General features: G+C 39.3%; 2 protein-coding genes across 5 annotated transcripts in view; both read left to right on the top strand.

Annotated features, from left to right (window-relative positions):
• LOC124789349 (tripartite motif-containing protein 2-like) overlaps nucleotides 1–1,833 on the top strand; it is a 423,313-nt gene extending 421,480 nt beyond the window's left edge. For all 3 annotated transcript variants that reach the window (XM_047256674.1, XM_047256673.1, XM_047256675.1), the window contains exon 9: nucleotides 134–1,833. In XM_047256674.1, coding sequence (XP_047112630.1) covers nucleotides 134–372 — 239 coding nt within the window. In that variant the 3' untranslated portion in view covers nucleotides 373–1,833. The remainder of the gene's footprint in view (nucleotides 1–133) is intronic.
• Nucleotides 1,834–25,877: 24,044 nt separating this feature from the next.
• Nucleotides 25,878–27,142, top strand: part of LOC124790023 (protein FAM117B-like) — an 80,223-nt gene continuing 78,958 nt past the window's right edge. For both annotated transcript variants that reach the window (XM_047257576.1, XM_047257577.1), the window contains exons 1-3: nucleotides 25,878–26,283; nucleotides 26,631–26,791; nucleotides 26,992–27,083. In XM_047257576.1, coding sequence (XP_047113532.1) covers nucleotides 26,052–26,283; nucleotides 26,631–26,791; nucleotides 26,992–27,083 — 485 coding nt within the window. In that variant the 5' untranslated portion in view covers nucleotides 25,878–26,051. The remainder of the gene's footprint in view (nucleotides 26,284–26,630; nucleotides 26,792–26,991; nucleotides 27,084–27,142) is intronic.

Below are 27,142 nucleotides of genomic sequence, written 5' to 3' on the forward strand. Positions count from 1 at the left end.
GAATAAGTGTGTGCCCATCCAGCTGCATATTATATTGGTGTTATTTTCTAAGATAACCATTAAATCACAATATAATATACATACAGCCTCCTATTAACTGTATATTTATATTTTTTACATTTATCTTTTACAGGTCGTGGAAGATATGGTGGGATTGTCGTTGATGCCCACAATCACATAATTGCTACACGGTCTGAAAAAAATCGAAACTATGTTCAGGTGCTGAGATTCAGTGATGGTACCTTAGTTTCAACTATAGATTCTCACGAGTCTAGACTGAAAAGACCCAGTGGCATGGCAGTTACCAGTGACTTTCATGTCATTGTCGTTGATTTGGGCAATGATTGTGTCAAGAAATACAGATACTGGTAATATTGTCAGGAACATTAGCACAAGTTTTTGAGCAACAACTGCATGTGTTCATTGAAAAATACCCTCTTCAGTTTTTGCATTTTTTTTAATTCACAAGGATGAGTAGAATATTCATTACTATGGACAAATTTTCAAAAGCTGCATAGAGATTTAATGTCACAGTTCCATTGGTTTATTGCACATGATCATTACATTTAAAATAGATCAAAATTTATTACCGCCATTATCTTTAGATTAGATTACGGAATAGTATTTTGTCAGTAGTACCAAGTACTCGGCATCACACTGAAGAGGAAGTTTGGCTATGTATAATTTCAGTTCTCAGCTAGTCTCTTCAATTTGTACTATACAGTGTACAGTAGCCAACTTAGGTGTCACTTCTGAAGCAGTTATTTATTTTGACAAAATGATCAAAGTCTGACCCCTGAATTTATGCCGACAAATTGCCTTTCTAATTTCTAAAGGCAATATTTCCGCGAAATTTTGAAGATAATAAAATTGTGTGACTGCCAGGTCACATAATTTATAGGTATGTTAGCATCTGAGTTTCTATAAGAACAGCAGTATACCAGTGTGGAAGTACATGAATCTTCCTGTAAGCTCTTAGTGCTTTTGCACATAATTAATGCTATATTGTAAGCAAGACTTCCTCTGTAAATGTTACTCTTTTATAGGCAGGTTAATTTAGAAAAAAATGCTTTCAGTTCTATAACTTCATTTCCTTTACACTGAGGGGATGATACTACCGTAACTAATGGGGAAATTCATTATGCGTCCAATTCATGCCTCTTTACAAATAGCTTTGAGAGAAAAATTACACTGGTGAATTTTTTCAGCTAAAAAATACTATTTTTAAATGTAACATGTGGCACTGTGAAATCTCCCCCCAAAAAACCTTGTTTTCTTCTATTAGTTGTAAAATAACTCATTTAACATAAAACCAGCGCTATGTGACAAGTCTGTTCAATACCCATTAATACGTTTGCTGCCAGCATCATTAAGACATGAAATGTTGCATATATTGTGAGGAAGGTCCGACTGTGGCAGAAATACAAGCAGTATGTATGCAACAAACTAATACCTATCTTTGTAGAATATGTCGATAACATTCAGGTGCTAACTGATTAACTCAAGGAAGTATCCACTGCTTATGCTGATGGCCCGGAGGCATATTGTGTAATTTTTTAAAATTTTGTCTTTGCACTGTTTAATCTTCGAGAATGCTTCAGAATGACAATTGTTTACAGAACTGTATCTCAGAGAGTACCCTTATTATATTTTTGTTTGTCCTTTTGAAGATGTATATTAATAGTCTGTACATTTGTGTACTTGTAAATAACTTATCAGAGAAAGTGTTTCTTTTCATTAAGACTGATTTTGTTTTCTATTAACAGCTGTACATAGAATCTGTACATCCTAATTCTAAATGTCATTGTGTTTCAGCATGTGATATTAATATGTGATCTTGTCGATTGTTCTTACAAAATATACTTGAATAAATTTCACATTGTATAAAATTATGTATTTCATTCTTTAGCCTTCCTTTCAGCCCTTTATGAAGTACTGTTCTTTATGCATGCAAGCTGTTAAAATATATAAATATATTAAAAACATTCACATTATAAGTCACTTGCAGTTACACTGCAAATTTCCTTCGTCTTTCTTACAATGAGGTGATAAGACTGTTGGAAAGTTTCAGCTAATACACACTTGTGGCCACAACAAAAAAATTTTATCTACTTACCATTCTTAGCAGTGTTATAATTACCACAATAAAATGTAAAAGTAGTTTGCTAAATTGTGTAGGAGCTATTCTGTCAGTCACTGACATTGATAACACTTTTAATTTTTAATATTGCTCTTTAGATATTGATGCCTGCATAAAAGTTAGGTTAAAGTCATTTGTTAGAACTTTTAGTTGTAACCAAATGAGAAATAACACTTTATTTCTGGAGCTATGAAAAAGAAATCCTGTATCACTATTATACTTTTTGTGTATGCAAACAGTAAAAAGTCCACAGTTATTGCAGAGACTTCGCTCCCCACATGAGTCATTGAAATGATCATCTTGAGGTTGAAACTCTTCTACCTGTGTTTGTTTACAAATAGATTTGTAGTTGGAGATGATCTGCCTTGAGTAAAACACAATTTTTTTCTCTTTTTTTATTCTCCAGACACGATTCACTGAAGTTCCAGCAACATTAGTGGTTTTCTTGTTACCACATGCCGTGGATTTCTTGTGAAATGAAGCAAGTGAATTAAATCACATAAAATCCACAAAATCCACATGCTGTGGATTTCCTGTGAAATGAAACAAGTGCATTAAATTACATAAAATCCATTAAGTCCAAAGCATGTGGTAACAAGCCGATAAAAAACCCACTGATGACTCTGGAACTTCAACAAAAAATGTCTGGGGGATAAAAATAAAAAAAACTGTTTTGCTCAAAGCGAACCCTCTTCAAAAAAATAAGTGTTATTGAAAATTTATTAAGGAGATTAATGAACTGTGTGAGGAGGATGTCTTGAAAAGACTTTATGAGATGAATACCAACAAAGTAAAGCAAGGGTAATAGAATGTAGTCAAACCAAATCAGGTGATGCTGAGAGAAATAGATTAGGAAATAAGACACAAAGTTATAAGGGTTCCATAAAGAACCAACTTTCGAAATACCTGCCATTTCTGTTCTAGTAAGCTGACAGCACTGAATGTTCGCAAACTCGAGGGAATGTTTGGTCAATGTAACACACTAAATGAGTCGACTGTGAGATGAGACTGACTGTTTCAAAAAAGTGTTTTCTGAACATAAACCCCTGGGGATGTTCTTGTGTTAATCCTTCTGCAGAAAATATTGCCATTGTGAGTGATAATTTTGCTGCTGTAAGTACAGTTAAATCTATTTGTGCAGACATTTGTAGCAATAGGATATTCCCAGAACAAGTATGCAATGAATTCTGAAATAGGGTCTGCAAATTTGGGCATATAAAATCCACCTGACACAAGAATTCAAGCCAAGCAATCATGTGGGTGCTTGCAAAATGAATAGTGGACAACAATTTCATTAAGACAACAACATTCATTTAGGAATGGCTTCATGAACAAGTAAAATTCCAGTATTTGGGGCCACAGAAGAACCTTGAGTAATAATGGAGAAGCCATTGGATCCAAAATGAGTGAATATGTGGTGTGGGGGCCACTATACCGGGGGGAGTCATTCCAGATGTGGAAAGGGTCCTTCCGGATGCCATGAAGGGTACAGGGTGCACCCATCTGCAGGTGGTCGCTCATGTCTGCACCAATGATGTGTGTCGCTATGGACCGAAGGAAATCCTCTCTGGCTTCCGGCGGCTATCTGATTTGGTGAAGACTGCCAGTCTCGCTAGCGGGATGAAAGCAGAGCTCACCATCTGCAGCATCGTCGACAGGACTGACTGCGGACCTTTGGTACAGAGCCGAGTTGAGGGTCTGAATCAGAGGCTGAGACGGTTCTGCGACCGTGTGGGCTGCAGATTCCTCGACTTGCGCCATAGGGTGGTGGGGTTTCGGGTTCCGCTGGATAGATCAGGAGTCCACTACACGCAACAAGCGGCTACACGGGTAGCAGGGGTTGTGTGGCGTGGGCTGGGCAATTTTTTAGGTTAGATGGCCTTGGGCAAGTACAGAAAGGGCAACAGCCTCAGCGGGTGCGGGGCAAAGTCAGGACATGCGGGGACCAAGCAGCAATCGGTATTGTAATTGTCAACTGTCGAAGCTGCGTTGGTAAAGTACCGGAACTTCAAGCGCTGATAGAAAGCACCGAAGCTGAAATCGTTATAGGTACAGAAAGCTGGCTTAAGCCAGAGATAAATTCTGCCGAAATTTTTACAAAGGTACAGACGGTGTTTAGAAAGGATAGATTGCATGCAACCGGTGGTGGAGTGTTCGTCGCTGTTAGTAGTAGTTTATCCTGTAGTGAAGTAGAAGTGGATAGTTCCTGTGAATTATTATGGGTGGAGGTTACACTAAACAACCGAACTAGGTCAATAATTGGCTCCTTTTACCGACCTCCCGACTCAGCAGCATTAGTGGCAGAACAACTGAGAGAAAATTTGGAATACATTTCACATAAATTTTCTCAGCATGTTATAGTCTTAGGTGGAGATTTCAATTTACCAGATATAGACTGGGACACTCAGATGTTTAGGACGGGTGGTAGGGACAGAGCATCGAGTGACATTATACTGAGTGCACTATCCGAAAATTACCTCGAGCAATTAAACAGAGAACCGACTCGTGGAAATAACATCTTGGAATCAGTGATCATAAGGCCGTTGCAGCATCCCTGAATATGGAAGTTAATAGGAATATAAAAAAAGGGAGGAAGGTTTATCTGTTTAGCAAGAGTAATAGAAGGCAGATTTCAGACTACCTAACAGATCAAAACGAAAATTTCTGTTCCGACACTGACAATGTTGAGTGTTTATGGAAAAAGTTCAATGCAATCGTAAAATGCGTTTTAGACAGGTACGTGCCGAGTAAAACTTTGAGGGACGGGAAAAACCCACCGTGGTACAACAACAAAGTTAGGAAACTACTGCGAAAGCAAAGAGAGTTCCACTCCAAGTTTAAACGCAGCCAAAGCCTCTCAGACAAACAGAAGCTAAACGATTTCAAAGTTAGCGTAAGGAGGGCTATGCGTGAAGCGTTCATTGAATTCGAAAGTAAAATTCTATGTACCGACTTGACAGAAAATCCTAGGAAGTTCTGGTCTTACGTTAAATCAGTAAGTGGCTCGAAACAGCATATCCAGACACTACGGGATGATGATGGCATTGAAACAGAGGATGAGTCGCGTAAAGCTGAAATACTAAACACCTTTTTCCAAAGCTGTTTCACAGAGGAAGACCGCACTGCAGTTCCTTCTCTAAATCCTCGCACAAACGAAAAAATGGCTGACATCGAAATAAGTGTCCAAGGAATAGAAAAGCAACTGGAATCACTCAATAGAGGAAAGTCCACTGGACCTGACGGGATACCAATTCGATTCTACACAGAGTACGCGAAAGAACTTGCCCCCCTTCTAACAGCAGTGTACCGCAAGTCTCTAGAGGAACGGAGGGTTCCAAACGATTGGAAAAGAGCGCAAATAGTCCCAGTCTTCAAGAAGGGTCGTCGAGCAGATGCGCAAAACTATAGACCTATATCTCTTACGTCGATCTCTTGTAGAATTTTAGAACATGTTTTTTGCTCGCGTATCATGTCATTTCTGGAAACCCAGAATCTACTATGTAGGAATCAACATGGATTCCGGAAACAGCGATCGTGTGAGACCCAACTCACCTTATTTGTTCATGAGACCCAGAAAATATTAGATACAGGCTCCCAGGTAGATGCTATTTTTCTTGACTTCCGGAAGGCGTTCGATACAGTTCCGCACTGTCGCCTGATAAACAAAGTAAGAGCCTACGGAATATCAGACCAGCTGTGTGGCTGGATTGAAGAGTTTTTAGCAAACAGAACACAGCATGTTGTTATCAATGGAGAGATGTCTACAGACGTTAAAGTAACCTCTGGCGTGCCACAGGGGAGTGTTATGGGACCATTGCTTTTCACAATATATGTAAATGACTTAGTAGATAGTGTCGGAAGTTCCATGCGGCTTTTCGCGGATGATGCTGTAGTATACAGAGAAGTTGCAGCATTAGAAAATTGTAGCGAAATGCAGGAAGATCTGCAGCGGATAGGCACTTGGTGCAGGGAGTGGCAACTGACCCTTAACATAGACAAATGTAATGTATTGCGAATACATAGAAAGAAGGATCCTTTATTGTATGATTATATGATAGCGGAACAAACACTGGTAGCAGTTACTTCTGTAAAATATCTGGGAGTATGCGTGCGGAACGATTTGAAGTGGAATGATCATATAAAATTAATTGTTGGTAAGGTGGGTACCAGGTTGAGATTCATTGGGAGAGTGCTTAGAAAATGTAGTCCATCAACAAAGGAGGTGGCTTACAAAACACTTGTTCGACCTATACTTGAGTATTGCTCATCAGTGTGGGATCCGTACCAGATCAGTCTGACGGAGGAGATAGAGAAGATCCAAAGAAGAGCGGCGCGTTTCGTCACAGGGTTATTTGGTAACCGTGATAGCGTTACGGAGATGTTTAATAAACTCAAGTGGCAGACTCTGCAAGAGAGGCGCTCTGCATCGCGGTGTAGCTTGCTCGCCAGGTTTCGAAAGGGTGCGTTTCTGGATGAGGTATCGAATATATTGCTTCCCCCTACTTATACCTCCCAAGGAGATCACGAATGTAAAATTAGAGAGATTAGAGCACGCACGGAGGCTTTCAGACAGTCGTTTTTCCCGCGAACCATACGCGACTGGAACAGGAAAGGGAGGTAATGACAGTGGCACGTAAAGTGCCCTCCGCCACACACCGTTGGGTGGCTTGCGGAGTATCGATGTAGATGTAGATGGTGCACATTAACCGTGGACAGCAAATGCTGCTGCAATATGTTAAGTATGTTTTTGTGGTCTGAAATGGATCATGTGAATGTTTTGAGGTTTGGTTGCAACAAGATGGCACAATCTGTCACACAACTGCAAAGAGGGACCTGTTATGAAGGAGATTCCTTGGCAGAGTGATTTCTCACAATGGTGGCACGAATTGGCCACCCAGACACACTGATTTGCCAGTGTCATTTCTTTCTGTTGGGATATTAGAAACCTCATGTGCATGTCAACAAACAATGATCACTTCTAGAGTACTAGGCCAAGATTCAGTGTGTAATTTCAGACCTACAGGGACACGTATGAAAAGTTACGGAAAATTTAATCGAAGGTGCAAGAATGATATCACATTTCATTCATTCACAAGTAGTGTACACTGCAATAATACACAAATTACTTAATTTCATAAATAAATTTGTATGTTGTAATTAACTCAAAACTTGCATTCTTTATGGAACACCCTCTCATAGATGGATTTTTTCTTTTACTTGGGCAGCAAAATAAGTGACAATGGTCACAGTAGAGAGGATATAAAATGCAGACTGGCAATAGCAAGAAAATAATTTCTGAAACAGAACTCTGTTAACATTGAATATAAATTTAAATGTTAGGAATTCTTTTCTGAAAGTACCTGTCTGCAGCCCGGCCTTGAACAGAACTCAAACATAGTTGATAAGCAATACAGACAAGAAGAGAGTAAGAGCTTATGAAATGTAATGTTAAATAAGAATGCTGAAGATTAAATGGATAGAACACATAACTAAATGAGAAGGTACAGAACTGAGTTGCAAACAAAATAAATTTATGACTATAATAAGGGATCAGTTGATCACCATGGAACAGACAATTTGGTGATGGAAAGGGGGGAGGGGGCAGCAGTAAAAATTGTAGAAAGAGACCAAGGTTTGACTACAGTAATAAAGTTGAAGTGGATGTAGGTTACAGCAGTTATGCAGAGATCAAGAGACTTGCACAGGATAGAGTAGAGTGCAGAGCTACATAAAAACCAGTCTTCAAACTGAAGACCATCAGACCATCACAGCAACACCAAAGCTATACCCATGATTTGGAAAAATACCACAGCCACCTTTGTAACTGAAATGGTCAATACACACTTGTGCAATGATGTTCAACTCAGTGGTGGCTGGTTGGTATCCCAGTGGTGGAAATAATTTCCATCATCACTATTTCATGGGTAAGGGGAGGGAAGGTGGTGATGTACAGTTCTTGATGGCTTGATTTTGCACCATTATCCTGGACTGAATTCCACACCTCTCTGCAGTTTATAATGGAATTACAACTTGATATTATTGATGGTGACTAGTGACAAGTTTGCTGGATGGGGATGTAAACCTGTTTGGTCCCCGTTTGTGCTGTTTGGCAGAAGTTAGTTTTATGCAGACATCAGTTTCACTCTTGCCCATCGACAACAACACTACACACAAGCCCATTAGCACCTGAAAGTATACAGTTAATGGGCTACGTGGCAACTAAAGCTGCAGAAGAGACCTCCCAAAACAACACCAGACAGTGGAGCACATTATAAGTAGGTAGACAGGTGAGTAAGAGTACCTACTGTATATTTAGTATTCCCATATTATTCTAAGCAAAATCCAGATATTTTGAAATATAGCACAAATTCAGGACTACAGAATAAAAATTAGGTAATGACTGAATTTACAGTCATGCTGACATATTAGTAACTTAGGTGAACAAAATAGAAGAGTAACAACATCATTAGGCACACAACTTTGATATCAAGATAAATATTAGATGTTTTAGGCTAAGTGTAATGGAAACAGAATGACCACAAGGTATTATTGACTGGGTCTTTCTATTTAATGCCACTTCAACAACCTGTGCATCAATGAAGATGAGACGAAATGAAATAATTGACAAGGCAAATACCCATTCCCCAAGCAAAGAAAATCTCCGATAAGTCAGAAAATCAAGGCACCCTCTATTTACAGGCAGTGACGAGAGCCACTAGACCATAAGCTCTAACAATTTGCAAGGGTAACCTTATGATAAAAACTAAGACATGTCCATCTCGTTAAGTAACAAATACAAAACTAGGTCGAAAGCCACATTGCTGTAGGACTATCTTTTGAGATTATGGAAACTTCTTGCAGAGTAGGAATTAATTACATCATCAGAGAATTCCACTAACCTAAAGCATTGGAAAGCTTGCAAGTTGTTTTTCAATGGCAGTAACTATTTTCACAGATATTCATCAATTTTAAGTCCTGAAAATTTGATTTGAACTGCAACTTCATGTTTGCTTGACTTCACACGAGTTTTAGTGGTGGTTCATTTGCCTTCCCCAAAGATAAATTTCACATCATGAACTGCGCAGTCAACATCCCAGTCAATATTCTCACCCTGTCATTTATGAATGGGAGATTTCTATATTTTTACATGACAGACATCAGAAATATTATGTACAAAAATCATAGCTGCAAGTACTGGACCAACAAAGTATTAACCTTAAACTATGGAAACTCCAGGTAAGAATATGAGCCATGAAGAAAAAGATAGACTGCTACTTACCATAAAGCTAACACACTAAGTTCCAGATAGGCACAATTAAAAGGCTTTTCCACCACAGACTTTGTTGGAAAAAGAGAAACTGGTACCTCACGCACACATGACCAACTCTGGCAGCTCGGGCCAGAATACAACTATCGTTTGGTATGGAAGTAGCAATCTGTGGCCAAGAGCAAAGTAGACCACCCTTTGGCACAACATGCAGCTGAACATAGCATGCTTGATTTCAGTGGCTGCTTCACTAACCAAGCCACTTGGATCCTCCCCTCCACCACTAGCTTTCCTGAACTGTGCAGATGGGAGTTATCCTTACAACTCTTCTCTGCTGTCCCCTTCAGACCACTGCTTCCATCCCACCTGATAGTTGCATTCTGGCCCAAGTTGCCGGGCATGTGTATCTGAATGGCATGTGTGTGTCTTTTTCTGACAAAGGCTGTGGCCAAAAGCTTATGTGTGTCTTTAATGTGCATGTCTACGACTTGGCATGTTATCTTTGTAAGTAGCAAAGTATTAAACTTTTGCAGGAATCTCTGTCTTGTGTAGTACCCTGTCTTCTGCCTTAATGCTCTCAGGTTTTCAAATTTCATCTCGTGTAGTTGCCCAACAGTAAGTCTTTCCCTCTCAGCCTGCTCAGTAAGTCTCCCCTGACCTGCAGTTCTGGGTGACTTTCGCGAAATCTAACCTTTTTCCTAAACCTCTCCAGACCTTTCCTTTCACCCCTCTTTCTTCCTCTTCAACCCTTCTGTCAGAAGAAGGGGCCACTGCCTCCAAAAGCTTACATAAGTATAATCTTCTTTTATGTGTTTGTGCTCTCATTGCCACTTGGTGAGTAGACTTTTTTTTATCTATCCAATTAACCTTATAACATATGACTTAACATGCATAAGCAATAATTTTTCTTTGGCAACAGAGAGCAGAAGTCTGAACTTCTTTAACCTGAACATATCCCATTATTTATGGAACTGCAACACCTAGGAGTTTCTGATAACAATGACATTTATGCTTGAGGCAGCTTAATTTTTTTGAGAGAATGACGCATAATTTCAGTGCCCCCCAAAATCATACGATAATTGTAATAACACAAAGGAACACAATGCTGAAAGAAATGTCCTATAAAGCCTGTTGATTACTTTGAAAATATTAAAAGAAATGTGGCTACATAATACAAAAATTTCAGTCATTTTACTGTCCTTAAAGAACGTTCTCCATCACCAGGACAACTTCATTAAAAGAGACTTTCCCAGAAAAATTGGTGTGGATGGAAACCCTACAGATAATGATTGGGAGAAGGCATGTGGTAACATGTGCAGTTTTTTTCATTCTACTTAAGGATTTTGTACAGGAAAGACCAACAAACTCTACCCAGAAAGTCCAGTCAATGTGTGTATATTGTGAAAGTATTGTTGGTTTATTTGAAACTGCAGTTACTGTCCTTCAAAATAGTCCCTGCTGATGGCAATGCAGTTCTGGGAATGGCTGTACAAGTTCTGGAAACTCATGGTGTAGTTGTCTTTAGGAAAACCTTCAGTTGTGTTGTAACATTACATTGCCGGTCTGTAAACCTCTGACCCTTCAGGACTGATTTCAATTTGGGGAGGAGGGGGGGGGGGGGGGGACTGGGAGACAAGTCTGGTGAGTATGGAGGGTAATTGAGAACCTCGTCGGCCAGGAACTGCAGCACCAAAAAGGCAGTGCTTGGCCAGGCAGCAAGGTCCAGTTGCCTTGTTTGGGGTACTAGGGCTTTACCCACTTGATCTGTCTCAAAACCAATTTCTGCTTCTCTGCTATTATTCATACTATTATACACTGGTCCTGGGAAAAAAGTTCCTTCACTTTCTCTATGTTGTCTAGGGTGCATGCAGTTGCAGACTGACCAGATCAGGCGACACCTTCCATAGTGTCCTGCCCTTCTTGGAAACATTTAAATAACTCATAAACAAACTTCAAGGTGACAGCACTTTCTTTGTAAATGGTTGTCAATATTTCATGAGCTTCTTTCACTGATATTCCAAGTTTTAAACTGAACAGTATATTTATTTGCTAATCCAGTTTGGGTTTCCACTGCGTACGTTATACCTTCACTCTACAACGTTCTGTTTACGCGTGAGAAGCGCACTCTCAGCACCGCCCCTCAGGAACTTGTTCACACATGCCTTGACCTGCCCAGTGCAGGATTTGGTGGTGGTCCATTCTTATGATTATGAGCAGTATTTTGTAATATACAGAACTTGGTGGACAGAGTTGTATTTACACCCTTCAGTTTGAGACTTAATTTCTATGCCTGTGCCTTTAACAGTTTGAACAAATGGCTAGTAGAAGCATCAGGCTACAATCTTCAGTCAAAATATCATAATTTTATGACACTTTTAAGTCCTTGATAACATTTGACAATAAACAGATACCCTGCATTTCATGATGTCTGGCTAATCTTTCTGATACACTTGAGCAATTAAGTTATGCACACGTATCCAGTAGCCTGCAGTACCCCTTTCTATCCCGAAGACGATGGAGACACACCATAACATTGGCTCCATGAGACAAATTAAGCATTGGTGTCAATACTGATCCATGATCTGCCATTCACTGTCCACATCCCACAGGGATTGGTCAGACTTGGCTCCAAGGCAAGAATGTCTTACTTCATAGCATCCCAGATTTGTCAACAGAGTTGAGATCATGTCTCCTGGAGGCGGCCACATAATGAAGCATCCTCGTCTCATGTCTTTGGACTATTACTCAAACAATTCTGACACAGTACATTGTCTTGATGAAGGTACAGGTTATCAGCAGAGTGCAGTAAATGGAGGAGTATGTTGCACAATAATGCCCACCCCTACATTGCCTGTTTGGTGCAATAGTTCCTAGACAACAGGGGAATTGTGTCACTCAGTCACCTACCATAATCCCTGTGTATCTCTAAATGTGAGAGAGTTTACATGCAAGCAGAGCAGGGAATTAAAGAAAGCACATGAAACTTAAATAATAATATTTATTATTGTTATTATTTTTATTTGCTCCTGGTTAACTTTCAATAATGCGTTGCTCCTTGACATGCATTTTGAGGGATGACGAAAAAGTTATTAAGGGGCCACACAAGAATACTGCCACCACCATCTACATACCTTAAATACACCCTGTTGACCAAGAGAACCTATTGCCATTTGTAAGACTTGAAGTACCTTTATCCTGTCATTGTGTGTTCCACGATATCAGTCCAGGTTACTTTTTTCCATGCTTCACATACTGAATCCTGTGTTCCTGCGTCCATGATGCAGGAACAGATGTGTTTTGTGTCCTGTTGTGAGCAGAAATACACTTGTGAGACAACAGCTTCTGTCTCCTCCAACAAAGTTGTGCAGCACTGAACTTGCTGGAGGTGCACTTGGGCCATCATTGACTGTTACAATATCCACAATAGATGCCATCAGTCACTGTCCTCGGCAACCAGACACAATGGTCATGCGTGTGTGTGTGTGTGTGTGTGTGTGTGTGTGTGTGTGTGTGTGTGTGTGTGTGTGTGTGCGTATTCAGAAGGAAGCCTTTTGGACAAAAGCTTACTTGTTTAGAGTCTTTTGTTGTGCCTGTCTGTGATTCATGACCCCCACTATATGGTAAGTAACAATGTATCCTTTTTTTAATACTATCATGGCACTACAGTTTGATGCCAGAGGTGGTGGCAACTAAATGTTACTGAACCTGCCATAAACCATTGAGATGAACATGATTACAATAATATCTTGACACGTTACGTGTTAATCACATACAACTGCCAAAAACTATATTGCTGTTGACAAGGCAATGATACAACACTGTTTTAGAATAAAGAGGTGCATGGTACATCCAATGAGTTAGTTGATATTCAGCTGGAAAAAACACTTTGCAACCCAATCCCAAAACCATTCCAACAGCGAACCTGCAGAACTCCAGGCTCTTCATTCTCGAAAAGCTCATGACTCCAACATTATCCTTCCAGGAGAGAAGGGATGTACCACTGTGGTAGTTGACTGATGGGAGTATGTAAGTGAAGGTCTATGCCAGCTGTGTGACACCTCTACATACGGCATCTGCTGTTAAGATCCCATTTCCTGTGTTTCAAACTGACCTGCAGACCCTCCTTACAACCTCAGGTCCCTCACAACTAACGCATCAATCCACAGAACTTCTAACCTCACCCAAACCATGCACCTCATCTTTTACCCTCTTCCTTAGATCTACAAACCTGATTACCCAGACTGCTGTATTGTTGTTGGCTTCAAAGCACCCACTGAACATATATCTGCCTTAATTGATCAACACCTGCAACCCATAGTACAATGACCATCCTCCAACATTAAAGACACCAATCATTTCCCAGATTATTTGATATCTGTACCCATCCCACTCCCATCACACCATGCTTGACACCATTGATGTCACCTCCCCCTATACCAACATGCCCCATGTACATGGTCTGCCTGCTTCTGAACATTTCCTCACTCAGTGCCCATCTGATTCCAACTCTACAGTGTCCTTCCAGCTCACCTTAATCAACTTTATACTTACCAACAACCACTTTACCTTTGAGGAGCAAACATACAAGCAGATCAGGTGCACAGCCATAGGAATCAGGATGACTCCTTCCTACGCCAATCTTTTCATGGGTTGCTTGGAGGGGGCTTTCCTAGCATCCATAATTTCCTTGGTTCAATTTGGTTTAGATACATTGACGACATCTTTGCCATATAGACTCATGGTGAGGCTGATCTGTTAAAATTCTTGGAATCTCTAAATACATTTTCCCAATGAAATTTCACATGGTCCTATTCTGAATCCCATGCTGCTTTTCTTGACGTTCATCTCATCTACAACGAAGGTTAGTTACACACTTCTGTGCACATTAAACATACTAACAAACAATAATACTTACATTTTGAAGTTGCCATCGTTTCCATGCCCCATACAGGCTTGGCATTCAAGGCCAACATATTTGTTCTGATGCAGACTCTTTACAGCAATACATCACCCTTCTCACATCAGCCTTCACTGGAACTGATTACCATACCACCCTAGCTCAAAAGCAGATTTCCCAGCCCACCACATCCAATTCTAGAGCTGCTGGTCACTCCAAAACAACAACTCAGGAGCACACCACTTGTTACTCAGCATTATCCTGGTCTTGAACGTATCAAACAGCTTCTTCGATAAGGCTCCGACTTCCTAAAATCATGCCCTGAAATGTGCTCTATTCTGTCCAATATTTTGTCCATCACACCTGGAATAGTTTTTTGTAGCCCTTCCCGTCTCTACAAATACCTTTGTCAGATCTATGCTCATTCCCCACCTATCTCCCTACCCTATGGCTCCTACAGCTGTGACCGCCTCTGCTGTAAGACTTGCCCTATGCATCCTCCTACCACCACCTATACCAGCCCTGTAACTGGCAAACCATATGTTATCAAAGGGAGAGTCACCTGCAAAACAATACGTTGGATACCAACTGTTACGTAAGCACTGTTCGGCCTTTAACAAAGGCATGCCTACCACCAGTTTCTCACAACTCCGCAGGTGGCAACTCACACAGCAACGTGTCCTTGGTCCTCACCACCCATCTGGTATTAATTTATGTTAATTTCTTCACTCTGTTATAGTTCTTTATGTCTCATTTTCCAACCTTTCTATTTCTTGCCACCCACCTCCACCTCTTTCACATACACGCTTTTCACTCTTATTAACTTGCGCAATTTTTTTTCCCAGTAGTCTCTGTCTTGCCTATTACCCTGCCTTCCACCTTTAACCATTCAGGTTTTCAAATCTCATTATGTGCAGTCCCTAATAATCAGTCTTCTCTTCTCGTCCCATCCAGAAAGTCTCCCCTGACCCAGTGTTCCAAGTGACTTTTCCAAACTCTACCCCTCTTCCTAAGCCTCACCAGTCCTTTTCCTTCATCCCCCTTCCTTTCCCTTCTCCATTCTGCCAGAAGAAGGAGCCACTGGCTCTGAAAGCTTGCAAACTTTAATATTCATAGTGTGCGAGATGTGCTTGATTGTGTGAATATGTGTGTGTGTGTTTTTCTTTTCTTCTCTAAAGAAAGTTTTGGCAAAAGGCTCAGTTTGTAACAGTGTTTTCTTTGTGCCTGCCTCCAACTCAATGCGTCATCTTTGTGACGAATAGCAATCTATCCTTTTCATAATACTGGAGGTAATAATCATGTGGAGATAGTTGCTTAGTGTCTGGGTTGACAAAACCTTTGCTGTTGCCTCCAAGAAGGCAGTGAACAGTTCTCTTTCAGTCTCCACAGAATACCTTTGAAACATAAGTTGAAGGTAACAGTCTTCATGTCATGGTGTTGAGCATGGGAGATCACTACAGGGCACACCTTTGATGTTTTGTACCACACAACCAAAGTAGAATGTGTGCCTGATGTCACTGTAATGTAAGCCAGTTCAGCATTCTCAGAACCCTTCTTGCATTCTAGTGTTAATGTCCACAAGGTCTTTGTGTTCAGGCATGCAGACAGACTGAACAGTCCACAAGACATTGTCCTGTTCACAACTGGAGGCAGGGCACTCTACTGAACACCACAGAAAAAGGAGTATTCAGAGAAGTGTCTGGGGGGGGGGGGGGGTGAGGGTATCCCAATCATGAGGTACAGAAAGCTTTTTTTTAATTAACCTGAATCCAAATTTGTAATATTTGCTTTAAATAGTTGCCTCAGCTGCTCTAAAAGTTTAACGTCCTAAATACAGTCATGACAATATCATACAAGTCTCATCAATACACAACTTTCATTCCTATCTATATTTGATTCTTCTCGTCTTCTTGTCTAACAATTTAATGAATATTTACCAACATGCTGAAACTTTAAATAAATATGTACGAGGATGGTTTGAAAAGTTTTTGGAACAGAATAGAAAAAAGAACTTACATCACTGAAACTTTTTTTATTTTTCAATGTAGTCTCTTTGTAGATTAATGCACTTGGTTCAACGATGTTCCAGTGCCTTAACCCCATCACGAAATTGAGTTTCCTCTAGGCCTGCAAAATAGTCGTCAACTCTGGCTATCAATTCTTCGTTTGAAGTGAATCTTCGTATACCAAGAAAAATTTACAGTTTTGGGAAGAGATGGAAGTCTGACAGAGCCACATCAGGTGGCTAAGATAGGTGTGACAACAATTCATACCTTAGGCTGTGTAATTTTGCCATGGCAATGGCACGTGTGCGGGCGTGCATTGTCTTGAAGGAAGATGACCTTCTTCCTTGATAAAACTGGCCTTTTTTCGCGCATCTTTTGTTGCAATTTGTCCAAGAGGTTAGCATAGTATTCTAAAGTAATTGTTTGCCCACTGGGGAGATAATCTGCAAACAGTATCTCCTTCGCATCCCAAAACGCTGATACCATGACCTTTCCCTCTGAAGGAATTGTCTTTGATTTCTTTGGTGGTGCAGAATCAGAATTTTCCACTGCTTTGACTGTTGTTTTGTCTTTGGGGTATAGAGGTGCATCCTAGTTTAAACTGTGGTCATAAACCGGCACAAAAAATCTTGCTCGTTTCTCCTAAAACAGGCCAAACATTGTTCCAATATGTCTATTCTCTTGCGTTTTTGATCCAGCGTCAAGAGTTGTGGGAGCCATCTTGAAGATAATTTTTTCATTTCTAATTCTTCAGTTAAAATGTGATATACCCTTTCAGATGACATCTGGCAAGCATGAGCAATATAACGCACTTTCAATTGGCAGTCCTCCATGACCATTTTGTGCACTTTTGCAATTATTTCTGGAGTAGTGACACATCTTGGCCGACCACTGCACGGATCATCTAAGCTCTCCAGACCAAATTTAAATTGATTTAGGGACTTGGCAACAGTTGAATATAAAGGAGCAGAGTCCCCCAGTTTTTTTTCTTGAAATCGGAATGAATGTCCTTTGCTTTCATACCTTTCTTTACAAAGTACTTAATCACTGCTCGAATCTTGATTTTTTCCATCTTCGCAAATCACTACGCAGGAACAACACAGCCATGTCACTGCTACAGCTCTCTTCCAAGAGCACTGACGTAGCACATGTTTACAGGCAACAGCCCAATGAATATCACGTGAACAACTCGTTGCACTAGTGCTGACTTCTCGTGATGATTCCGAGAACTTTTCAAACCACCCTCGTACACATCTTGTACAAGAAATGAAGAAGTGTGACACGACTAATGTCTAAAATATTTCTGCCCTTACTCCCTGTAACAACTGTATCACTGAATGATTTGTCCAGTGTTTACTTTAGGAGGTGAAATATCAGTACTGCCAATAGACACGTGTAAAAGAACAGACACTCTCCCAGTGTTCACATGAATAGTTCCTTCTTCAGAGAGAAGAGATATGTCGGGGAAGGTAAAATACTCGATTGGTGCATAGATTCATAGCATTTTTGTTTTGCATGTTGGTATTCCGGTTGCTATGGGTTTACTTATTGGTTATTTTTTATTTGTAATTCACTATTGCTATTTGAGTTTATGCATTGTCATTTGGAGAGAGGGAGTGGAGCTGTGGACACCAGTACCTGGGCTGCCAAGTGATGAAATCTGAACATTTCCGACATATTCTTCTGTTTGAGTTCAATGGAGGGGTGGCAGCAGTAGAGGCAGCCAGAAACATTTGCACCGTGTATGGGGATAATGCCATTGGGCAGAACATGGCAAGACATTGTTTTTTTTTCATTTTAATGAGGATTGTTTTGACATTAGTGACTCTTCTTGTTCAGGAAGACCTTCGGGATTTTATGAACATTGTTTAAATGCATTAATCTACAATGATCCACATCATTGTACTCAAGAACTGGTAAATGTGATGAACAGTGATCATTCCACTATCATGTGGCACTTACATGCAACGAAAAAGGTTCAAAAATCGAGTGTATGAGTACAACAAATTCTCAGCCAAAATTATTAAAATTGCCAGTGGCCATATGTGCATCTCTGTTGCTCCCCGTCAACTGGCTTGTGAAAAACACCAATCATTCCTATCCTGTATCATTACTAGTGATGAGAAATGGTGTCTTTATGCTAACATAAGGACAAGAAAGGAATGAATGAGTCCAAACAAAGCAGCAACTCCCGATACGAAGACCTGCATGCATCAGCAAAAGGTAATGTTACGCACCTGATGGAATGGTGACAGTGTGGTGTACTACGAATTGATTCCCTGAGGCATAACCATCACTACTGACATTTATTGTCAACAACTAAGGCTTCTTGCAGATACAATCCCAGAACAATGACCAGGAAGACTGGATGAAGTTATGCTACTCCATGATAACATCTACTCACTTTCTGCTAGACTAAAAGAACACGATACAGGAGTTGTGTAGGGAAGTCATTCTGCACTCACCTTACACACCTGATCTTGCACCCTCATATTTTCACCTTTTCCATCTCTATTAAACAACCTTCAATCTCCGAATGTAAATGCACTCCGCAACATCGCTCGAAGAGTTCTTCACCTCAAGACGACGTGATTTCTACAGTCTCAGAATCAGAAAGTTACCCCAGCATTGGCAGACTGTTGTAAATCATGAACGAGAATAATTATTGATGGCTAATGTTTTTGTGATGTATATCTGTTGTGTTTGTTAAGCTTATGGAAAAATGCTACAAACTTATGCACCAACCTAATAGAAAGGGCAGGGCGTGAGAGAGGAAGAGGTGAGGTTGGTAAGGCAGGGCAAATGTATCTTCTGGAGGATAGTTTCAATGAAAATACTTACAACATGCTTGCATATGCAGTTCAAAGAAATTACATCCTCATTACAGGTGTACCATTCAAGAATTACAAAGATAAATATGAAACAATGGAAACTTCAGGTAGGAATATCAACAATGTAGGAAAAGATAGATTACTACATATCATAAAGAAGATATGTCAAGTTGCTGACAGGCACAATTAAAAGACACTCGCATATGACTTTTGGCCACAGCCTTCATCAATAAAGGTGAGCCAACAGGCGCAGCATCAGGATGTTGTAGGGTAAGGAGGTGGGGGTAAAACAGGAACAAAAAAGGAGAGGAGCATGGAAAGACAGGCGGATGCCTTGGCAGAGGGCTGTAAATGAAGAGGGTGGAAAACAAGAATGGGTAGGAGATCATAAGACAGAGAGGATGGAAACTGTTGGGTGGAGGGTGTGTGGGCAGTATGTTACCATAGGTTGAGGCCAGAATAATTACGGGAGCGGAGAACGTGTTGTAAGGATAACTCCCATCTGCACAGTTCAGGAAAGCTGGAGAATGCAGCGAAGGATACAGATGGCTCAGGTAGTGAAGCAGCCATTGAAATCGAGTCTATTATGTTCCACTGCATGTTGTGCCACAGGGTGGTCTACTTTGCTCTTGGCCACCATTTGGCCATTCATCCTGGTGGACAGCTGGTTGGTAGTCACACCAATATAAAAATATAAAATGATTTAAGCGGAGCTGATAAATAACATGGCTGCATTCACAGGTGGTCCAGCCCCTGATGGGACAGAATAACTCTGCGACAGGAGTGGAATAGGAAATGCTGGGTGGTTGGATACAGCAGGATAAATATTAGGTACAGGCAGAAGTATACGACTACTGTTTTTTCTACGCAGCATCCGTTGTTAGGATAAAAAGATGAACGATGGCTTACATATTTTGAATTGTGGAATACACATGCAATAACGCTATACATACTGCAAGAACCCTCTTTTTATTGTAATATGGATACAACTGAAGTCACGCAAAATTTGTGTGATTAAAACTACAATCATCAAGCTGTAATGTCTATTCGTCTAAGACTTCAAATCGTTATTAAAAGCCTGGCTCCATTAATTTTGTTATGTTAGCTCATCCAGACTTCATCAACAAATACACAGTGTCTCCAGAGAGTATTTAACCGAAGCCAAACTCTTCCTCCCAAAAGGAATTTAACTGTGTATATTTCACATTATAAGAATACACTACGGAAAATTGATTAATGAGGCCACTCACAACAGCACTTAACAAATAACACATGTTTTTTCAAGATTTTACAAGCAAACCATCTTTATCAGGTAAGAGAGAGTGAAAAAGTTAGTATATTTAACAAGAGTGAGTCAGACTTGTACTAATTACATGGAGAAAATGTGCTGAAGACCTCGGTGACAAATTTGTGAAAGGGTGAAAATCTGCTTTAAGAGCCTTTACCATTACAGAAAGTATCAATAATAATTTTACAGACATCACAAGTTCAGGAGAAGTCAAATGATCTGATATAGGTAATAGACTTAGTGTCACAGAGGCATGATAAGTTATGTAGAATCTTTCTTGCTCTTTTTTTCCTTGTCACAGCCTAAGTTTCTTAATTTTTTCCAAGAACCACATTCAAGAAAATTAGAGCATCCTTTATATTCAATATGAATAGTATTTTTGTGAAAGAGAAGTACTTGTTGGAAGACCAACCTGTTTCTTAACTGTCACATCAACTCCACTCAAAATCACAAGATCATCCACAGTATCATACTTTGAAAGCTAATTTTACATGGTAACCTATTCGGTACGTTTTGAGTTCCTTCCCCTATTCTTTGGACACCTTCTCTAGGACACACAAGAATGAAATAAATGCCACAGGGGAGTCCTAAAAATTTAATTTTATAGTCTAACAATAAAAACAATCAATTTTTGACAATATAATGTAATTAGATAGATAAAGAAATCTACCCACCAAGCAGTAGCAGGAGCACACACACATGTATACGAAAAACCCTTTTTATGTAGTATTTTCCTGCCAGCACTTGGTGAATAGATTTAGCTACCCAGTTACACTATAAAATTATAGTCTGGATTTCTTAGTGTCTGCTAACTTACGTTTCTCATTTACTCCATCTACATCTATACTGTGCAAATCACTGTGAAGTTCACAGGAAATGGTATGTCCTACTGTACCATTTATTAGAGCTTTTTTCTGTTCCATTCACATATGGAGTGTGGGCAAAATAATTGCTTAAATGCCTCTGTGTATGCTGTAATTAACCTAATCTTACCCTCATGATCCGTATGGGAGTGATACGTAAAGGGTTGTTGTATACGGCTAGAATCATCATTTAAAGCTGGTTCTTGAAACTTTATTAGGATTCATGGGATAGTTTTCATCTGTCTTCAAGAGTCAGCCAGTTTACTTCTTTCAGCATCTCAGTGCCCAGAGTTAAACAAATCTGTGACCATTTGTGCTGCACTTCTCTGTATACATTCAATATCCCCTGCCAGTCTTACTGGTATGGGTCCCACACACTTGAGGTTACACAACCATTTGTAAGCAATCCCTTTGCAGAATGAATGCATTTCCATACTATTCTACCAATAAGCCAAAGTCTGCTGCTTGCTTTACCCACAACTAAGCCTATGTGATTGTGCCACTTCATGTCCCTGTTGAGTGCTACAACCAAGTATTTGTACGAGTTCACAGATTCCAACTGTGATTCACTAATATTATGTTTATAGGATTCTGTGTTTATATATACTTATGGTTATAATAGAGGGAAACATTCCACGTAGGAAAAATATATCTAAAAACAAAGATGAAGTGACTTACCAAATGAAAGTGCTGGCAGGTCGACAGACACACAAACAAACACAAACATACACACAAAATTCAAGCTTTCGCAACAAACTGTTGCCTCATCAGGAAAGAGGGAAGGAAAGGGAAAGATGAAAGGATGTGGGTTTTAAGGGAGAGGGTAAGGAGTCATTCCAATCCCGGGAGCGGAAAGACTTACCTTAGGGGGAAAAAAGGACGGGTATACACTCGCACACACACACATATCCATCCACATATATACAGACACCATACTTATATATACTTCTAATATGTAATGCAAATGAAAAAATAATTTTTGCCTTCTTCAGAAGACACTACAATTTTCAACTGCTCACACACACACACACACACACACACACACACACACACACACACACACCAGGTGCATTTTCTCTAGTGTTTTGACGGATATTTGCAAGGTGTAGCTGGAATCTAATTAAACAAATACTGCATATCATATCTTTCATGCAACACAAAGTGACAACAGAAAGCAACTGTTTGTTTTCCGTTACAAACATAATGATGTTTGGAGAAGAATTTTATATGCACATTCGATAGAGCACTCCCAAATTAGTCAGATGCGGTATTTGTCTCACCAATATGTATTAACACAGAGACTTTGAAACACTAAGAATAAAAACTACTCCAGCAGTGACAGCACTGCCCAGGCTCTCCTTGAGTGGTACATGACAGCAGTAGTGATGCTCAGTAGCTGCTGGAGTACTGGTTATTCTTCATGTTTTGATGTCCCTGTTAATACATACTGTCAAAATGAATATTGCACAAGACTAATTTGAGACCATCTATCAAATAGACACATATTTCCACTTTAAAAATCATTTTGATTGTAATGGGAAATAAACCAACACTCTGAGAAACCATGAAATTTAATAATTAATAATAATAATTTCATTCTCATTGGACAATTATAGCAATAAACAATGTCACACACATAGTACAATGCAACAGATAATTTAAAAGAACAGGCCAGTTGTTAACATTATAGTGTTACAGTACAATACATAGGCCGACATCCTTTTATGTGGTAAAAATGCTGGTAAACTAACCAGCATTGCAGTGTTCATTTTAATTCTTATTCTGGTACATCTTTTACATTATGTAAGAGCTTATTAAGTAACTTGCACCCAATGAGTTTATGGGAGCACTATATCCAGCTGACACACTGTCCATCATCTACCATGGCCCAGCTGAAAGACTGGAGATAAAAAAATATTAAAAATTCCATAAAAAACTAATCCACATAAGAAACAAAACATTTTTACCAAACAAGTGAAAAACTCCCAGACACAATGAGGAAAATAAGCAATGATTTTTTATGGGCATGTTCTCAGAAAGAACCCAAATAGACTAGCCAAAAAAATCTTTTGACTACTTCCTCAACAAAAAATCAAAACCAAATTGGCTACAGGAGACAGAAGGGCTTAAAAGAACTCCAAATCACACAAAATACATGTAAAAAAGTACTAAGTCAAATCAAAACGAAATGAATAATAGCTGAATAAGAAAAGAAAGCAATGTTAGAAAGAATGAAACAATAGAAGGGCACAGGACATTTAAAAGTGGACGACCTAATGTACCACAAAGACAGGTCACGAAAGAAAAAGAAATCCTAATCCAGATTATAGAAGCAACCCCTATACGTATTTCTATTCCAGAAGGTTTACAGTAGTGGAGGCCCACTTTTAAAAAGAAATTTAAATCTTACATCATCTCTACTTCTTGGTCCATCTTGTTCCACTCTCAATTTCTGCTGAATTTTTCTATGTATAATTGCTTACTGTTCTTTTGTAAGATACTTTCCTCAAGTTATTGGGTATACTGCTGTCACTATTTGGTAATTAAATCTCCAAAATCAGTTGCAATTCCTTTTCATTTAGGCCTACTTTACATTGCTGAAAGAAGTTACACTGAAGAATCCATTATCAGAAAATGATATAGTATCAAAAAATGCTACTTTAGAATATTGCAATTAGCAGCACCATGCATGTCAGAACTCTCCACCCATAGCTCCCCACAGAACTCAAACAGTGATAACTATGTAATATTTCTGTACAACACAAAAATGAGCACATATACTGTTGACAACATTGTGCTCTCCTCCCCACTAGAAATACCTACTACTCACATGACAGCTTACTCATGGTTTCTGCAAGGGTATTAAAACTGGAATTTAATTTGACAGATGAATCTCGCTTAAATTCTTTGTATTTTAAATCTGTATCTAATAAACAATAGTTTGATACTGAGCACAGTTCTCAATAAACTGCTGAGAATTCATATTGACTAGTAGTGAAACTTACTATTTAAAATATTGGCTCTATCACGAGAAAGCAATGGGCACTAAAGGCGCTGCTGGATTAGATTAGATTCAGTTTTTGCTCCACATACCCAAAAAATAAAAAGATTCTCGTGACTGAGGAACACGTCAGTTAGTATAACATAAAACATTTGAATATAATACTTACTATTATGATCACTTGTAAGGAGATAGTCGAAACAGGTTAATACAATGCAGTAAACTGGAACAGCTAATATTTACAGAATGAACACCTTGTCAGAATGAAACACTGCTATACACTACTAATAAATTTATCATACACAAAATATCTAATCTTGACTGTTGTGACCAAATGTCGTCAAAACTGAAATCTAACATACATTTTTATGTAAGCTGGCTTAACAGTCTCTGTTAAGATGTTCATCTAAGGAGTAGGAGGAGTTGCCTATCTAAAGGTCTTTCAAACTCTGGGTAAACCGTGCTTTATCTGAAACCAAGTTTTTAATGGTTGCTGGCAATTTATTGAAAATGACTGTTTCTGAATATTGGACCCCCCTTTGGACCAAGGTAAGTGATTTTAGATCTTTATGTAGATTGTTCTTATTCCTAGTATTGGTTGGAAATATAGATGTATTACTTGCAAAAAAATTTCATTAAGGAATAAATATACTGAGAAGCAGTGGTCAGAATACAAAGTTCCTTGAAAAGGTCTCTACAAGATGTTCTCAAGTTTAAAACATATTAACTAACATATAATCATCACCAAAAGAAAGTAGCTGGTATTTATTATGTAGCTGATAACAGCGGGCTCACTGTCAAAATGTTATAGCTACCAGTGGACATTAATCTGTTTACAGGGCATTTACGATTTACAAAACACAAATTGACAAGTCTATTGTATCTCCAAACATGAATGCTACATTAAGATTATACAAGTGAGTGTTGGCTTGTGCTGTTGCCTTATTTAAATTGCATCTATGGTAACACCTTTATTGTAAAACACTTTCTGACATTTTTAAGGCAGTAATTCTTTTCCAAGTACAGCAGTATGAACTTTACTACACACACAGTCTAAACAGTACGCGACAAATTATCATCTCAGGTCAGATTCAACGTGTAAGAAACTGAGTAAAGCATACAGGGTTCTTCAGCTAAAAAGTAGAACAACATGACACATACTGTCGCTTAAAATCACTGTAACTCAATGACACGTTTTACAATCACCACCTAATTAAACTCCACAACAATGATTCCGACTGCTCCTTGGTGTCAGCAATTCGCTGTCTTCTGCTTGACTGTAGGCGTGACATACAATGCCAACATACCGAAAAAAAATTCGGTCGCCGCACAAATTAATCAGTACGACGAATGACAGAGCACAATAGCTAGCTTTCATGTATGTAAACTATCTCCGGAGAGGGGGAAAAAATTAGAAAGCGGCCGAAACACAAATAAAACAGCGTTTCCCTCAAGGCATTGAGACTGTGTGTACCTAACATCCCCGCATACGACTCTACTCCAGTGCTTTCATTGACCAATGATGACCTGGTGTTGTTATCACGTGACGTAATAGCTGAGGACAGCAGAAGATCGCAAGTGACAAGTCGTGAAAGTCGTTCACTGTGTGGGGTAGTTGTGTAAGAAGAGAATTGTTAAGAATATAGTGGATGTGGAATGGATGGCCGAATGTGCTCGGACGATTCGCGATAGCTCTCTCTTTTACATATCATTAATTAAATAATCGACAGCATAAATCATTATCATCTACATGACAAAATGTCGGGACAGGGTTCACAGCGGGTTCCAAAATCGTCGCCTTGCTCCTCATCAAAGCAGGGTCCAATGAGAGCTACACTGCCCATGTCGTCCCTTTTGAGACAAGGAAGTAATATCAGAAAAAGTAAAAGCAACAGCCCTACGTTATCGCCAACGTCCGCCTGGAAAACGAGAATATCACCGGAGGCTTCTTTATCGGGTCAAAGAAGCCCCGGATCTTTGAGTTATAAAGGTAATCCGCATGATAAGTTTTCGTGAATATATTGAGTTCGTGTCATTATTATCTCACTGGTAGATCGCAGTGATAATGCTCGATTTATAAGCGTCACCCAGTAGTACCGCTATTTGTTTCGATGCAGCTATTGAGTTCACTATTGTATTGTCATACCTTTAAGAAAAGTGATAATAATATTGGGAATAAACGAAATACATAGTGCGCAAGCCTTAAAGTTTGATTCAATTTAATGGAATCTCTGCAATAATTTGCAATGCCCAGTTACTGTTACTGCAATTTTCTTTCACATAACATGTACTCTCAAATGGTTTTACTGAAGCATCATACAGGTTTTTGTATTTCAGGCAAATCGAAAACCTTAAATTCTCGTTCAAGTCATGGGTTTAGTGGCAATAACGTCATTCGACGTACAGCTTCCTTGGACACAATATATTTGAAAGGACAGTGGCCAAAAGAAAGTTTCTACATGTATTGTGGCCATCTCCTGGTAGACAAAGCCACACAGGTAAATAACACAAGTCGAATAGTTTTTTGTAGCATTATCTGATGAACCAACCCAAACGTAACAGAAGTTCCATTTACATGCATTTTCTACAAAGAACGGGGAATAAAATCGTTCTGATAGTGTTCAGATGATTATTAAACATTACGTTTTTATATTTTGTCTGCCTGATTCATGTAATTTGGAAAATACTTCAATTCCAGACGGAAGAGTGGACCAGTGAACAAAGAAAGTCATATAGGTATTCAGAATCTGGAAGTAATGAAGATAAATTAGAGAAATATATAAGGCATAGGTAATGTATCCCAAGATTTGTGCTAATTGGTTAACTTTTAGGAGTATAACAGTAGTTTT

The sequence above is a fragment of the Schistocerca piceifrons genome, chromosome 3 (assembly GCF_021461385.2).
Source record: "Schistocerca piceifrons isolate TAMUIC-IGC-003096 chromosome 3, iqSchPice1.1, whole genome shotgun sequence".
NCBI lineage: Eukaryota > Metazoa > Arthropoda > Insecta > Orthoptera > Acrididae > Schistocerca > Schistocerca piceifrons.